This window comes from Nicotiana tabacum, chromosome 18, assembly GCF_000715075.1.
Source record: "Nicotiana tabacum cultivar K326 chromosome 18, ASM71507v2, whole genome shotgun sequence".
Lineage (NCBI taxonomy): Eukaryota > Viridiplantae > Streptophyta > Magnoliopsida > Solanales > Solanaceae > Nicotiana > Nicotiana tabacum.
In genome coordinates this window covers 46,049,403-46,066,695 of record NC_134097.1, presented here as the reverse complement: position 1 = coordinate 46,066,695, position 17,293 = coordinate 46,049,403, and the positions used below count along the sequence as shown (strand labels likewise).

The window sequence follows — 17,293 nt, the reverse complement described above, 5'->3', positions numbered from 1 at the left end:
GGAATACGTTTCAAGTTTTGGCATCAACCGCCCACTTGGAAAATAAGGGAATACATTTCAAGTTTTTGCATAGGGCCGACCTGGAAAACAAGGGAATACATTTCAAGTTTTGGCATCAGACGCCCACCTGGATAACAAGGAAATATATTTTTCAAGTTTTGGCATCAGGCGCCCCCCTGGATAACAATGGAATACATTGCAAGGTTTGGCATTAGGCGTCCACCTAAAAAATAAGAAAACACATTGCAAGTTTTGGCATCAGGCGCCCACCTGAAAAACAATGGAATATATTTCAAGTTTCGGCATCAGGCACCCACCTGGAAAACAAGGGAATACATTTCAAGTTTTGGCATCAGACGCCCACCCGAAAGAATACATTTCATGTTTTGGCATCAGACGCCCACCTAGATTACAAGGGAATACATTTCAAGTTTTGTCATAAGGCGGCCACCTGAGGGAATACATTTCAAGTTTTGGCATCAGGCGGCCACATGGATAACAAGGGAATACATTGCAAGTTTTGGCATCAGAGCCCACCTAAAATATAAGGGAATACATTGCAAGTTGGAAAACAAGGTGGGCATCAGGCATTAGGCATCCACCTGGAATACATTTCAAGTTTAGGCATTAGACGCCCACCTTGATAACAAGGGAATACAATGCAAGTTTAGCATCATGCGCCCATCTAAAAAACAAAGGAATACATTTCAAGTTTTGGCATCAGGCGCCCACCTGGTAAATAAGGGAATAAATTTCAAGTTTTTGCATCAGGCGTCCACCTGGAAAACAAGGGAATACATTTCATGTTTTGGCATCAGACGCCCACCTGGATAACATGGGAATACATTTCAAGTTTTGGCATTAGACGTCCACCTGGATAACAAGGGAATACATTTCAAGTTATGGAATCAGGCGTCCACCTGAAAAACAAAGTAATGCATTTCATGTTTTGGCATCAGGCGCCCACCTGGAAAAAATAAGGGTATACATTGTAAGTTTTGGCATTAGGCGCCCACCTGCAAAAACAAGGGAATACATTGCAAGTTTTGGCATCAGGCGCCCACCTGGATAATAAGGGAATACATTGCATGTTTCGGCATCAGGGGACCACTTGGAAAACAAGGGAATACATTTCAAGTTTTGGCATCAGGCGCTGACCTGAAAAACTAGGGAATACATTTCATGTTTTGGCATCAGGCGCCCACCTGGATAACAAGGGAAGACATTGCAAGTTTGGGCATCGGGCGCCCATCTGGAAAACATGGGAATACATTTCAGGTTTTTGCATCATTCGACCACCTGGATAACAAGGAAATACATTTCATGTTTTGGCATCGGGCGCCCACCTGGAAACAAGGGAATACATTTCAAGTTTTGGCATTAGGCGCCTACCTGGATAACAAGGGAATACATTGCAAGTTTTGGCATCAGCGCCCACCTGGAAAACAAGGGAGTACATTGCAAGTTTTTGCATCAGGCGCCGACCTGGATAACAAGGGAATACATTGCATGTTTTTTCATCAGGCACCCATCTGGAAAACAAGGGAATACATTGAAAATTTTGGCATTAGGCGCCCACCTGGATAATAAAGGAATACATTGCATGTTTCGGCATCAGGCGCACACTTGCAAAACAAGGGAATACATTTCAAATTTTTTCGTCAGGCGCCCACCTGGAAAACATGGGAATACATTTCAAGTTTTGGCATTAGGCGCCCACCTAGAAAAGAAGGGAATACAATTCAAGTTTTTGCATCGGGCACCCACCTGGAAAACAAGGGAATACATTTCAAGTTTCGGGATCAGGCGCCCACCTGGAAATTAAGGGAATACATTTGAAGTTTTGGCATCAGGCGCCCACTTGGAAAATAAAGGAAAACATTTCAAGTTTTGGTATCAGGCGCCCACCTAGAAAATAAGGGAATACATTTTTAGTTTTGGCATCAGGCACCCACCTAGAAAAAAGGGGAATATATTTCATGTTTTTGCATAGTGCGCCGACCTGGAAAACAAGGGAATACATTTCAAGTTTTGGCATCAGGCGCCCACCTGGATAACATGGGAATACATTTCATGTTTTGGCATCGGGCGCCAACCTGGAAAACAAGGGAATACATTTCAAGTTTTGGCATTAGGTGCCCACCTGGATAACAAGGGAATACATTGCATGTTTTGGCATTAGAGGCCTATTTGGAAAACAAGGGAATACATTTCAAGTTTTGGCATCAGGTGCCGACCTGGATAACAAGGGAATACATTGCAAGTTTTCGCATCAAGCACCCATTTGGAAAACAAGGGAATACATTGCAAGTTTTGGCATCAGGCGCCCACCTGGATAATAAGGGAATACATTGCATGTTTCGGTATCAGGCGCCCACCTGGAAAACAAGGGAATACATTTCAAATTTTTGTGTCGGGCGCACACCTGGAAAACATGGGAATACATTTCATGTTTTGGCATTAGGCGCCCACATAGAAAAAAAGGGAATACATTTCAAGTTTTTGCATCGGGTGCCGACCTGGAAAACAAGGAAATACATTTCAAGTTTTGGCATCAGGCGCTCACCTGGAAAAATAAGGGAATATGTTTCAAGTTTCGGGATCAGGCACCCACCTGGAAAACAAAGGAATACATTTGATGTTTTGGCATCAGGCGCCCACTTGGAAAATAAGGGAATACATTTCAAGTTTGGTATCAGGCGCCCACCTGGAAAATAAGGGAATACATTTTAAGTTTTGGCATCAGGCACCCACCTAGAAAAAAAGGGAATACATTTCAAGTTTTTGCATAGGGCACCGACCTGGAAAACAAGGGAATACATTTCAAGTTTTGGCATCAGACGCCCACCTGGATAATAAGGCAATATATTTCAAGTTTTGGCATCATGCGCCCTCCTAGATAACAATGGAATACATTGCATGTTTTGGCACCAGGCACCCACCTTGATAACAAGGGAAGACATTGCAAGTTTTGGCATCAGGCGCCCACTTAAAAAATAAGGGAATACATTTCAAGTTTCGGCATTAGGCACCCACCTGTAAAACAAGGGAATAATTTGAGGGGTTGCGGAATTAAATGTTTTTTCATGATTATCTGCAGCTAATTTAATTAACCTTGAAATTTCTTTTATGTTTTCAAGTGTGTATTCTAAGTATTTAATATCTTTGGTTTTTTGATATTCTTCTATGTATACCTGTTGATACATATATCCATGGACAATTTGAGGGGTCATGTTTAATACTGAGATGTATACCTGTTGATACATATATCCATGGTTTCTATATTTCTCAGATTTATTTCTTTTCTGTGTTGATAACTTTCAAGTTTATCTTCATAGAATTCAATTTCATTTTCTATAGTTAATAAAGCTTTATTACGTAATCTATTATATCTAATTATGTCTTTGCAGGTTTTAATATTGTGTTTAACACAATCTATTTTTCTATTTATGTTACTGAGGATTTTAAGAAGTTTCCATTTCTGGGTGTTATAGAATCTTATATAATGAAAAGTGTTATGTTTCATTTATAAACAGATTTTATTAACTTGATATGTGATCATTAATCTGAATATAAATCTAGTTCATATAGATCTAATATATCTATTTCTTGTGATACAATTAGTTCTGTAAATGCTTGTTCCATTACATATATTATTTCAAAAGTAACTAAAATATCATAAATTTTTCTTTTAACATCGTTATTAAGTCTGTTAAAGATATATAATATAAGTATTTTGTACTCAATATTTTCTTCTAATAAATACGTGTGGTTGTGGTTGTTCATTCAGATTTACTATTTATCCTTATCATGTATTTACTAAACATATTCCCTCTAACCTCTTTGTTTATCATAGAGTTTATCATATTTTAATAAGTTATACTGAACAATCTTTTCTGGTCACTACCATATTTTTCATGCTTCAATCATTTACCCTAACAGCGCCTCAACTCTGTGTACTCCCCTAAACGGCTTCCTTGCCTATTGGTTTCCACTTTAGGATGGCATAGTCTGGGCTTAACTACTCTCAGCATTATTAGACAGGCAAACTTTCTCAAGATGTTCTTTATAACAGTACTATAACATGATAAACAATTATGATATTCAAGAGATTATAAGGAATATAAGAGTTTAGTTAAACATGATTATGAATAAACTTACCTGGTTTTGTAACTCGTTTGAATGCTCCATAGCTTTCAGAAGTTTGTATATACTTAGATATTTTATTGAGAGAAGATAAGAGAGAGAAGGTGTGGATGAAGGTGTCTGAGGATGCTCACTCCTCTTCTGATTTACAAAATATATAGAAAATTTAAACGACTCCTACTTTTCATGAACGACCTTTACTGTTCATGAATGTGACTCGTACTATTTACTTTACGACTTTTTTACATGACTCTTACTATTCATGAACGACCTTTACTGTTCATGAATGTGACTAGTACTATTTACTTTACGACTTTTTTACATGACTCTTACTATTCATGAACGACCTTTACTGTTCATGAATGTGACTAGTACTATTTACTTTACATTATGTGTTTCCAGTAGCTGTCTTCTTCTTTTGTCTTCTTGTTGATACCTTCATTCTAGTTGGACTTCTGGTACATAGTTATCATCTCCGTTGCACTTTGAACATATGTGGTCTGGATATTTGTGTCCTACTAGTTTGCAGTATCTTGTTAATAACTCGTTTGAAATAAATTCTTTTTTCAATGCTCTGGTAGTTGGTTGCATTTCTGGCTTTAATAATGATAAAATCCATTTCTGGACTTCATCCATATCTCCTTGTCGTAGTTCCTTTGAGTTGGCATATATCATTAACTGGTCTCTGGAATAGTAGCTCCAGATAGCATTTCCTTGTAGATAATTGTTAGCTAGTTCTTGAATAATAGTTGTTATACCAATTATTCTTTTATTGGCATAGAAACTTGGTATCTTCATTTTCTGTATCTCCGGTTGTTTCTCTATCTCTTCCGGTATTATCATATCTCGTGTTAGTCCTATCTTTATTACCTGTATTATGGGTTTTATTTCGTCATATAGTATTTCCGTTGGTGCTGTATAGAATTTGATGAAGAATAGGTTGCCTTTTGTAATTCTCTTGAAGGTGACAAATGCTTTGTATAGCTCTGGTATTCCAATTATTTCTTCTCCGTCGTGGGTATATACTGTGCTAAGTAGTCCGTAGTTGTAACATGTCTTTACTAAGTTTGCTTTTGTTTTTGGCTGGGCTATAAGCCTATTATATCCCTGTAGTTTTTGGGTTACATAATCCTGTGTTGGATCTGTAGTAGTAGTTGATCTAGGGTTTAGGTTCAAGAATGTCTGAATTTTATATATATTCTCAATATATGTTTGAGTAATATGGTTATATACCTTTTTGTTGTGGTGTAGGCTATTGGCATAGGTTGTAGTTTGTGGGGCTATAACTATTGCTTCTCTTGGCTTTTTTGATGTAAATGGCTTATCAAATACGTTGTTTAGGTTTACATTGATATGTGGCTTTTTGTTAACTTGTTTGCTTGTACCTGCAGTTGTATATAAAGCAACTGTGTTATGGGTTTTTTGGAGTTTCCCAACGTCTCCTTCTAACTCTGGAAGTTTAGAGTCTTCCGTTTGACTTAGTTCCGCATTTTTATAGTCATGCTGCTGACTTAGCTTGCTTTCCTCTAGCTGTTGTAATCTTTTTCTCATACCATCCATCTGTAAAGATAGAGTAGTAAGGATTGTAAATATGTCTTTTGATTCTTGGCTTTCATCTGTTTGGGTACCTTTGTCTTGATAGGTAGTCTGCAATAACATTCTTGTCAGTTCGTATTACTTCAATTGTAAATGTAAAATTTTGTATATTCAATACAAGTCTCCTTATTTCCTTTGTAGTTACTGAATCCTGTACTTTCCGTGTTATCCACCATTTTACTTGTGTATTATCTGTTCTTACTATAAATTTGTTATAAACAATATATGGCTCAAATGCTAACAAACATTTATATAATCCAAATAGTTCTTTCCTATTTATCTCCCATTTTAATTGTGGTTCCGTGTATGATCCTGAATAATATCTACAATGGTGTTCAATATTTTCATTATCATATTTATATTTTAGAACTCCTCCGTAGCTGTGATCACTAGAATCAGTTTCTACAATATATATAAACTGTTTATTTTCATCCGGAAAATATAGTTTTGGTAATTTTTTACACATATTTTTTATCTTATGTATATGTATTTTATCTTTTTCGTCAAAATGATATTCTATATCCTTTTTAAATTTTTTCTGTAATGGTTTTAAGTTTTCTGCCAATTTAGGAATATATTCTCTTACTTGGTTAACTAATCCTAAAAATGATTGTAACTTCTTTTTTGTATCAAGTGTTTCATTTAAGTTAATTATTTTTTGTACTATATGGGTTTGCATTTTTATTCCGTTTTTGTATATTTGTATACCTAAAAATTCTATTTGATTTTTCATTACTTCTGCTTTCTTTTTACTTAAACTTATTCCTGATATTTCTACAATGTGTATGAATTTTTCTAGTAGTTTTATATGTTAGTTCTCTGTTCTAGAATACAACAGTATATCATCTATATATATTATACAATTTTCTAATTGGTTAAAGTAGTTATCCATAAAATGTTGATATCTACCTGGTGCATTTTTATATCCAAATGGTAATACATTCTATTCATAAAATCCTTGTGGTACTGTGAATGCTGTTAACTTCTTAGATTCGTCTTCTAGTTTTAAATGGTAAAATCCTGATTTACAATCAAACTTACTAAAATAGTTATATCCTTGTATTTGTCTGATTTTTAGTATTTTATTTGGTATCGGATAATTATATGTTTTTGTTTTTGCATTTAAGTTTCTATAATCTATAACCATACAGCTTTTTCCTCGTTTTTGCTCACTATGCTTATTTACTATAAATGCCGGGCTAGTATGTTTACTATTACTTTCTTGTATGTACTTATTGTCTAATAATTCCTTTATATGCATTTTAAATTCTGTTAAATCATTAAAATTGTATTTTAATGGTTTTTGTGTTATTATGCTACTTTCATCTATTAGTTCAATCTTTATTTTTGTTTTATGTTTTTCCCATCCTCGGAGTGGATTATCATTATATAGTAATTCTAATTTATCTTGTAGTAATTTTATTTTATTTATTGAGAAAATGATTATTTCTATATTATGGTTGCTTTGTATTATATTTTCTTATTTTTGGGTAATCTTTTCACTTCCTTTAATCCAGGGTGTTGTTTTTCTTACTTTATTATTTACTCTTTTTGCTCCTAATTTTTGTTTACACGGGGTAGTAAACCACCAATGTGTTTTTGTTATTATATGTGGGTATAATTTATCTAAAAATGGCATTCCTAATAATATATCTTTATTTGTAAATTCATAACTATATATTTCTTCTATGGTCAATATTTTATCCCATATTTGTATTTTTATATTCCTTGCTTTGTATGTTATCATACTTCCCTCATTATTGAATCCTGTTACTACTATAGGGGTTTTTAGCTTTTCCCATTTACTTTCTGGTAAACAATTATGTCTACACATGTTAGCTTCTGCTCCTGTATCCATCATAGGTGTATAGTATCTATTATAATATCCTTCTACTATTATCTTGGCAAGTATGTATATCTTTGGCATTATATCAAAGTTCTTTTTACTATTATTTTCTTATTTTCATAACTTATTGTTAATTGCCTATCTTCTAATTTATATGGTTTGACTTTTTCTAACCATTTTATTCCTAGTGTAATGTTTTTATCGCCTTGATATATTTTAAAATTTATTAATATTGGTATTCCTCCAATAATTAATTCTTTTTCAGTTGTTTCTTCGTTTTTTCTTAACGCTTTTGGTAGTTCTGAATTTTGTTGTTCTATTGTTACTATCTCTTGTTCTGGTATTAATTCTCTTATAACATAATTCTCTTCCTGTCCCGTATTTATTAGTATTAAATATTTTCTTTGGTCCATTATTCCTGTTATATAATAATGGTGTGGGTTTATTTCTTCTATTTTTTGTTCTATTAATTTTTGTGGAGTGGTATAATTTATTCTTCTTGATGTACTTATTCTTGATGACGTTTCTGGCATTTCACTATTTATTCGTTTTGATGTGCTTAATCTTTCTTTTACTATTTCTAATCTTCATCCATGTCCATTTCCGTATAACTGTAATCATTGTTGTCTATAACTGATACTATTCTTTCGAATGGATTTTCTATTTTTATTTTATTTATTTTATTTTTAGCTGTTATCTTATGTTTTGTTGTTAAGACATATAGATTTTTACATCTTGCTGTGAATATTTTACTTCCTGGTGCTAATTCTATTCCAGACATTTTCCAATATAGTACTAATGATTTATCTATATTTTTATCATCTACTGCTACTGAATAGTTAGCACTTATTATAAATTTAAATTTTTGGTATATTAAGTTACCTCTTACGATACTTATTATACTATTTTCTATAGGTTGTACAATTCTATCATCTTCCAAGTATATTTCTATAGGGGTACCTATTCCTTCCCTAAAACATATTTTTATTAGGATCTCCGTTCCTCCTAAGTGTACATATTTTATTGGATTTTTTGCTTTTATATCTTGTATTTCTTTATTTAGTAGTCTTTTATTTAAAATTGGTATTTGTGTTTTACCTTTGATGTATTTACAATCTATTATATGTTCTCTTTGGCTTACTACATAGTATTCTTCTTTCTGTCTTTTAAACCAATTCTTTATTGTTGGTACTTCTAATATTTTGTCTATGCTTAGATCCAATTCTTTTCCTTTTATTTGTTCAAATATATTAGCGTCAAATATTATTTTTTGTTCTGAAGATTGTTCATCTTGGTGTTCTTCTTGTTGTATAATTTGTATATCTTTTTCAGTCATAATTTTCCTCATCTGATTCTTCTATATCCTTGTTTATTTCCTTTTCATTTTCAGAGAACTCGTTTTCTGATATCTCATATATGCTGTCTTCACTGCTTAATTCATAATCTACATATACTACTTGTGTATATTTATCATTACCTATCAATATTTCGGTAATTTGTTTCTTCTTTGGGTTTTTTGGTAATTTACAATCTTTGGCTAAATGTCCTAGCTTTCCACAATTATAGCAAGTACATTCTGTTAGTTTTTTCTTTTTCCTATATGGTTTTTTATGTTTATAAATTTTTACATAATATCTTCCTCTTGGTTTCCTATATTTATATTTTGAATATTTTGATTTAAATTTCTTTTTCTTTCCTTCTTTTTTATAATATTTATCTGTGCAGCCAAATTGGGGTGCTATTCTACTTTTGCAACATGCCAAATTTTTTACTAATATTTTTTCCATTTTCATGTTTTCTTTATATTTTTCACATAATTCTATAAACCAGTTTTGTAGAAATTTTATCCTTGCTCCTAATGTATCTGCTAGTCCTGCTTCGTTCCAATTTTTTATTATTTTTGAGCTAAAGGGTTCTGGTAATTTTGTAAAATATAATTTTCTTATCTCTTTACTTTCATCCGGACTATATGTTCCTTTATAATAATAGTCTCTAAATGCACAAGTATATTCATCTATATAACACATATTACATATTGCTAATTTTGTCATTAAATTCCTATTTGTAATTTTTTCTTTATTTTGTTCTTCTACTTCTGTTGTCATACTACTAAATTCATTTCTTATTGCTATTTCATATTTATTTAATATATCTGTAACTGTTGTTGAAGTTGTACCGTCAAGTTTCTTATTACTTCTTAATGTGTCTATGCTTTCACTTGATAAGTTTTGTAACCATAACTTTACAGTTCCTATTAATGTTCTTTCTATATATCCTGGTGTTTCCGCTATTGCTATTTTATTATCTATTAGTTGTTTTGAGATATATCCTATCCATAATTGTATTGTTTTATTTATATCTGCTACACAATCAAGATCTAAAAAATTATATTGTTCAGTTATCTGTCTTTGTGCCCATTTCTTATTTAACCTTTTATCCCATAATGTTTTGTTTTTATCATATGCATCATAACTTACTCTGTAATATGTTGGGTTTAATTGTTTTGGATTTTTTACTCCTGATGTGCTTGGTTTATCCTCGTTCATATCTCCTGTATTTATTTCTGGGTTTATTTTTATCTTTTCTGTTTTTTCTATAAGTTTTGTGTATGTTTCACTTGTTTCTGAATAGTTTTCTCCTAGTTCTGTGTCTTTATCACTTTGGTCATTTATTTCGTTTATACTTATTTTTGATGGACTCTCCTGTACTTCTTCTAACTGTAATTTGAACTTTTCTATCTCATTTGTTAGTTTTAGTTCTTGTTCTTCTTCTTTACGTTTTTCCTTTTCTTTTAGTTTATTTGCATACATCTGTTTTAGCATCTTGGAATACATTTCAAGGTTAGGCATCAGACACCCACCTTGATAATAAGGGAATAAAATGCAAGTTTTAGCATCATGCGCCCACCTGAAAAACAAGGGAATACATTTCTAGTTTTGGAATTAGGCGCCCACCTGGAAAATAAGGGAATAAATTTCTAGTTTTGGCATCAAGCGCCCACCTGGAAAACAAGGGAATATATTTCAAATTTTTGCGTCGGGCGTACACCTGGAAAAAAGGGAATACATTTCATGTTTTGGCATCAGACGCCCACCTGGAAAACAAGAGAATACATTTCAAGTTTTGCCATCAGACGCCCACCTGGATAACAAGGGAATACGTTTCAAGTTTTGGCATCAGGCGCCCACCTGGAAAATAAGGGAATACATCGCATGTTTCGGTATCAGGCGCCCACCTAGAAAACAAGGGAATACATTTCAAATTTTTGTGTCGGGCGCACACCTGGAAAACATGGGAATACATTTCATGTTTTGGCATTAGGCGCCCACATAGAAAAAAAGGGAATACATTTCAAGTTTTTGCATCGGGTGCCGACCTGGAAAACTAGGAAATACATTTCAAGTTTTGGCATCAGGCGCTCACCTGGAAAAATAAGGGAATATGTTTCAAGTTTCGGGATCAGGCGCCCACCTGGAAAACAAGGGAATACATTTGAAGTATTGGCATCAGGCGCCCACTTGGAAAATAAGGGAATACATTTCAAGTTTTGGTATCAGGCGCCCACCTGGAAAATAAGGGAATACATTTTAAGTTTTGGCATCAGGCACCCACCTAGAAAAAAAGGGAATACATTTCAAGTTTTTGCATAGGGCGCCGACCTAGAAAACAAGGGAATACATTTCAAGTTTTGGCATCAGACGCCCACCTGGATAATAAGGCAATATATTTTAAGTTTTGGCATCATGCGCCCGCCTGGATAAGAATGGAATATATTGCATGTTTTGGCACCAGGCACCCACTTTGATAACAAGGGAAGACATTGCAAGTTTTGGCATCAGGCGCCCACTTGAAAAATAAGGGAATACATTTCAAGTTTCGGCATTAGGCACCCACCTGTAAAACAAGGGAATACATTTCATGTTTAGGCATCAGGCGCCCACCTAAGGGAATACATTTCAAGTTTTGCCATTAGACGCCCACCCAGATAACAAGGGAATACATTTCAAGTTTTGGCATCAGGCGGCCACCTAGATAACAAGGGAATACGTTGCAAGTTTTGGCACCAGAGCCCACCTAAAATATAAGGGAATACATTGCATGTTTCGGCATTGGTCGCCCACTTGAAAAACAAGGGAATACATTTCAAATTTTTTCGTCGGGCGCCCACCTGGAAAACATGGGAATACATTTCAAGTTTTGGCATTAGGCGCCCACCTAGAAAAAAAGGGAATAGAATTTAAGTTTTTGCATAGTGCGCCGACCTGGAAAACAAGGGAATACATTTCAAGTTTTCGCATCAGGCGCCCACCTGGAAAACAAGAGAATACATTTCAAGTTTTGGAATCAGACGCCCACCTGGATAACAAGGGAATACGTTTCAAGTTTTGGCATTAGGGGCCTAACTGGAAAACAAGGAAATACATTGCAAGTTTTGGCACTAGGCGCCGACCTGGATAACAAGGGAATACATTGCAAGTTTTCGCATCAGGCACCCTTTTGGAAAACAAGGGAATACTCTGCAAGTTTTGGCATCAGGCGCCCACCTGGATAATAAGGGAATACATTGCATGTTTCGGTATCAGGCGCCCACCGGGAAAACAAGGGAATACATTTCAAATTTTTGTGTTGGGCGCACACCTGGAAAACATGGGAATACATTTCATGTTTTGGCATTAGGCTCCCACATAGAAAAAAAGGTAATACATTTCAAGTTTTTGCATCGGGTGCCGACCTGGAAAACAAGGAAATACATTTCAAGTTTTGGCATCAGGCGCTCACCTGGGAAAACAAGGGAATATGTTTCAAGTTTCGGGATCGGGAGCCCACCTGGAAAACAAGGGAATACATTTGAAATTTTGGCATCAGGCGCCCACTTGGAAAATAAGGGAATACATTTCAAGTTTTGGTATCAGGCGCCCACCTGGAAAATAAGGGAATACATTTTAAGTTTTTGCATCAGGCACCCACCTAGAAAAAAAGGGAATACATTTCAAGTTTATGCATAGGGCGCTGACCTGGAAAACAAGGGAATACATTTCAAGTTTTGGCATCAGACGCCCACCTGGATAATAAGGCAATATATTTCAAGTTTTGGCATCATGCGCCCACCTGGATAAAAATGGAATACAATGCATGTTTTGGCACCAACACCCACCTTGATAACAAGGGAAGACATTGCAAGTTTTGGCATCAGGCGCCCACTTGAAAAATAAGGGAATACATTTCATGTTTCGGCATTAGGCACCCACCTATAAAACAAGGGAATACATTTCATGTTTTGGCATCAGGCGCCCACCTGAGGGAATACATTTCATGTTTTGCCATTAGACGCCTACCTAGATAACAAGGGAATACATTTCAAGTTTTGGCATCAGGCGGCCACATAGATAACAAGGGAATACATTGCAAGTTTTGGCACCAGAGCCCACCTAAAATATAAGGGAATACATTGCAAGTAACAAGGTGGGCATCAGGCATTAGGGTCCACATGGAATACATTTCAAGGTTAGGCATCAGACGCCCACCTTGATAATAAAGGAATAGAATGCAAGTTTTAGCATCATGCGCCCACCTGAAAAACAAGGGAATACATTTCTAGTTTTGGAATCAGGCGTCCACCTGGAAAATAAAGGAATACATTTCAAGTTTTGGCATCAGGCGCCCACCTGAAAAACAAGGGAATACATTGCAAGTTTTGGCATCAGGCGCCCACCTGGATAGCAAGGTAATAAATTTCAACTTGTGGATTCAAGCGCCCACCAGGAAAACAAGGGAATACATTTCATGTTTTTGCATCAGGAACCCACCTGGAAAACAAGGGAATACATTTCAAGTTTTGGCATCAGACGTCCACCTGGACAACAAGGGAATATGTTTCAAGTTTTGAATCAGGTGCCCACCTGGAAAACAAGGGAATACATTTCATGTTTTGGCATCAGGTGCCCACCTAGAAAATAAGGCAATACATTACAAGTTTTGGCATCAGGCGCCCACCTAGATAACAAGGGAATACATTTCATGTTTGGGCATGATTCGACCACCCGGATAACATGGGAATACATTTCATGTTTTGACATCAGTTGCCCACCTGGATAACAAGGGAAAACATTTCAAGGTTTGGCATTAGGCGCCCACCTGGAAAACAAGGGAATACATTCCATATTTGGGCATTGGGCGCCCACCTGGAAATCAAGGGAATATATTGCTTGTTTTGGCATCAGGAGCCCACCTAAAAAACAAGGGAATACATTGCATGTTTTGGCATCAGGCGCCGACCTAGATAATAAGGGAATACATTGCAAGTTTATGTATCAGGCGCCCACCTGGAAAACATGGGAATACATTGCAAGTTTTGGCATCATGCGCCCACCTGGTTAATAAGGGAATACATTGTATGTTTCGGCATCAGGCGACCACTTGGAAAACAAGGGAATACATTTCATGTTTTGGCATCAGGCACCCACCTGAAAAACAAGGGAATACATTTCATGTTTTGGCATCAGGTGCCCACCTAGAAAATAAGGGAATATATTACAAGTTTTGGCATCAGGCGCCAACCTAGATAACAAGGGAATGCATTTCATGTTTTGGCATGATTCGACCACCTGGATAACATGGGAATACATTTCATGTTTTGGCATCAGTCGCCCACCTGGATAACAAGGGAGTACATTTCAAGTTTTGGCATCATGCGCCACCTAGAAAACAAGGGAATACATTCCATGTTTGGGCATTAGGCGCCCACCTGGAAAATAAGGGAATATATTGCTTGTTTTGGCATCAGGAGCCCACCTGGAAAACAAGGGAATACATTGCATGTTTTGGCATCAGGCGCCGACCTGGATATATAAGGGAATACTTTTCAAGTTTTGGCATCAGGCGCCGACCTAGATAATAAGGGAATACATTGCAAGTTTGGGCATTAGGCCCCCACCTGGAAAACAAGGGAATACATTGCAAATTTTGGCATCAGGCGCCCACCTGGATAATAAGGTAATACATTGCATGTTTCGGCATCAGGGGACCACTTGGAAAACAAGGGAATACATTTCAAGTTTTGGCATCAGGCGCTGACCTAGAAAACAAGTGAATACATTTCAAGTTTTGGCATCAACCGCCCACTTGGAAAATAAGTGAATACATTTCAAGTTTTTGCATAGGGCCGGCCTGGAAAACAAGGGAATACATTTCAAGTTTTGGCATCAGACGCCCATCTTGATAACAAGGCAATATATTTCAAGTTTTGGCATCAGGCGCCCCCCTGGATAAAAATGGAATACATTGCAAGGTTTGGCATTAGGCGTCCACCTAGAAAATAAGAAAACACATTGCAAGTTTTGGCATCAGGCGCCCACCTGAAAAACAATGGAATATATTTCAAGTTTTGGCATCAGGCACCCACCTAGAAAACAAGGAAATACATTTCATGTTTTGGCATCAGACGCCCATCCTAGGGAATACATTTCATGTTTTGGCATCAGACGCCCACCTAGATTACAAGGGAATACATTTCAAGTTTTGTCATCAGGTGGCCACTTGAGGGAATACATTTCAAGTTTTGGCATCATGCGGCCACATGGATAACAAGGAAATACATTGCAAGTTGGAAAACAAGGTGGGCATCAGGCATTAGGCATCAGGCGCCGACCTGGAAAATAAGGGAATACATTGCAAGTCATGGCATCAGGCGCCCAACTAGAAAATAAGGGAATACATTGCAAGTCTTGGCATCAGGCGCCCACATAGAAAAAAAGGGAATACATTTCATGATTTTGCATAGGGCGCCCACCTTGAAAACAAGGGAATACATTTCATGTTTTGGCATCAGACGCCCACCTGGATAACAAGGAAATTTATTTCATGTTTTGGCAACAGACGCCCACCTGGATAATAAGGCAATATATTTCATGTTTTGGCCTCAGGCGCCCACCTTGATAACAAGGGAATACATTTCAAGTTTGGGCATCAGGCGCCGACCTGGAAAATAAGGGAATACATTGCAAGTCATGGCATCAGGCGCCCAACTGGAAAATAAGGGAATACATTGCAAGTAGTGGCATCAGGCGCCCACCTGGAAAACCAGGGAATACATTTCAAGTTTTGGCATCAGGCGCCCACATGGAAAACAAGGGAATACATTTCATGTTTTGGCATCGGGCGCCCACATGGATAACAAAGGAATATTTTTTATGTTTTGGCATCAGACGCCCACCTGGATAACGAGGCAATATATTTCATGTTTTGGCATCAGGAGCCCACCAGGAAAACATGGGAATATATTTCAAGTTTTGGCATCTGGCACCCATCTAGAAAAAAAAGGAATACATTTCAAGTTTTGGCATCAGGCGCCCACCTGGAAAACAAGGGAATACATTGCAAGTTTTGGCATCAGGCGCCCACCTGGATAGCAAGGGAATACATTTCAACTTGTGGATTCAAGCGCCCACCAGGAAAACAAGGGAATACATTTCATGTTTTTGCATCAGGAACCCACCTGGAAAACAAGGGAATACATTTCAAGTTTTGGCATCAGACGTCCACCTGGACAACAAGGGAATATGTTTCAAGTTTTGAATCAGGTGCCCACCTGGAAAATAAGGGAATACATTTCATGTTTTGGCATCAGGTGCCCACCTAGAAAATAAGGCAATACATTACAAGTTTTGGCATCAGGCGCCCACCTAGATAACAAGGGAATACATTTCATGTTTGGGCATGATTCGACCACCCGGATAACATGGGAATACATTTCATGTTTTGACATCAGTTGCCCACCTGGATAACAAGGGAAAACATTTCAAGGTTTGGCATTAGGCGCCCACCTGGAAAACAAGGGAATACATTCCATATTTGGGCATTGGGCGCCCACCTGGAAAACAAGGGAATATATTGTTTGTTTTGGCATCAGGAGCCCACCTAAAAAACAAGGGAATACATTTCATGTTTTGGCATCAGGCGCCGACCTAGATAATAAGGGAATACATTGCAAGTTTATGTATCAGGCGCCCACCTGGAAAACATGGGAATACATTGCAAGTTTTGGCATCATGCGCCCACCTGGTTAATAAGGGAATACATTGTATGTTTCGGCATCAGGCGACCACTTGGAAAACAAGGGAATACATTTCATGTTTTGGCATCAGGCACCCACCTGAAAAACAAGGGAATACATTTCATGTTTTGGCATCAGGTGCCCACCTAGAAAATAAGGGAATACATTTCAAGTTTTGGCATCATGCGGCCACATGGATAACAAGGGAATACATTGCAAGTTGGAAAACAAGGTGGGCATCAGGCATTAGGCATCAGGCGCCGACCTGGAAAATAAGGGAATACATTGCAAGTCATGGCATCAGGCGCCCAACTAGAAAATAAGGGAATACATTGCAAGTCTTGGCATCAGGCGCCCACATAGAAAAAAAGGGAATACATTTCATGATTTTGCATAGGGCGCCCACCTGGAAAACAAGGGAATACATTTCATGTTTTGGCATCAGACGCCCACCTGGATAACAAGGAAATTTATTTCATGTTTTGGCATCAGACGCCCACCTTGATAACAAGGGAATACATTGCAAGTTTGGGCATCAGGCGCCGACCTGGAAAATAAGGGAATACATTGCAAGTCATGGCATCAGGCGCCCAACTGGAAAATAAGGGAATACATTGCAAGTAGTGGCATCAGGCGCCCACCTGGAAAACCAG

General features: G+C 36.9%; 1 protein-coding gene across 1 annotated transcript; it reads right to left on the bottom strand.

Moving 5' to 3' along the window:
- Positions 1-627: 627 nt before the first annotated feature.
- LOC142172498 (uncharacterized) lies at positions 628-5,706 on the bottom strand. The gene is made up of 2 exons (XM_075236129.1): positions 4,826-5,706; positions 628-685 (listed from the first exon to the last, which is right to left on the bottom strand). Exons 1-2 carry the CDS (start codon positions 5,704-5,706, stop codon positions 628-630), a joined length of 939 nt encoding a protein of 312 aa, XP_075092230.1.
- Positions 5,707-17,293: the final 11,587 nt, after the last annotated feature.

Coding starts and splice junctions, on each gene's coding strand:
- LOC142172498 (XM_075236129.1), bottom strand. CDS start 5,706: ATGGATGGTATGAGAAAAAGATTACAACAGCTAGAGGAAAGCAAGCTA. Junction 686..4,825: donor AGCTACTATTCCAGAGACCA/GTTAATGATATA, acceptor TTTGTTTTTTAG/ATGGGCGCATGATGCTAAAC.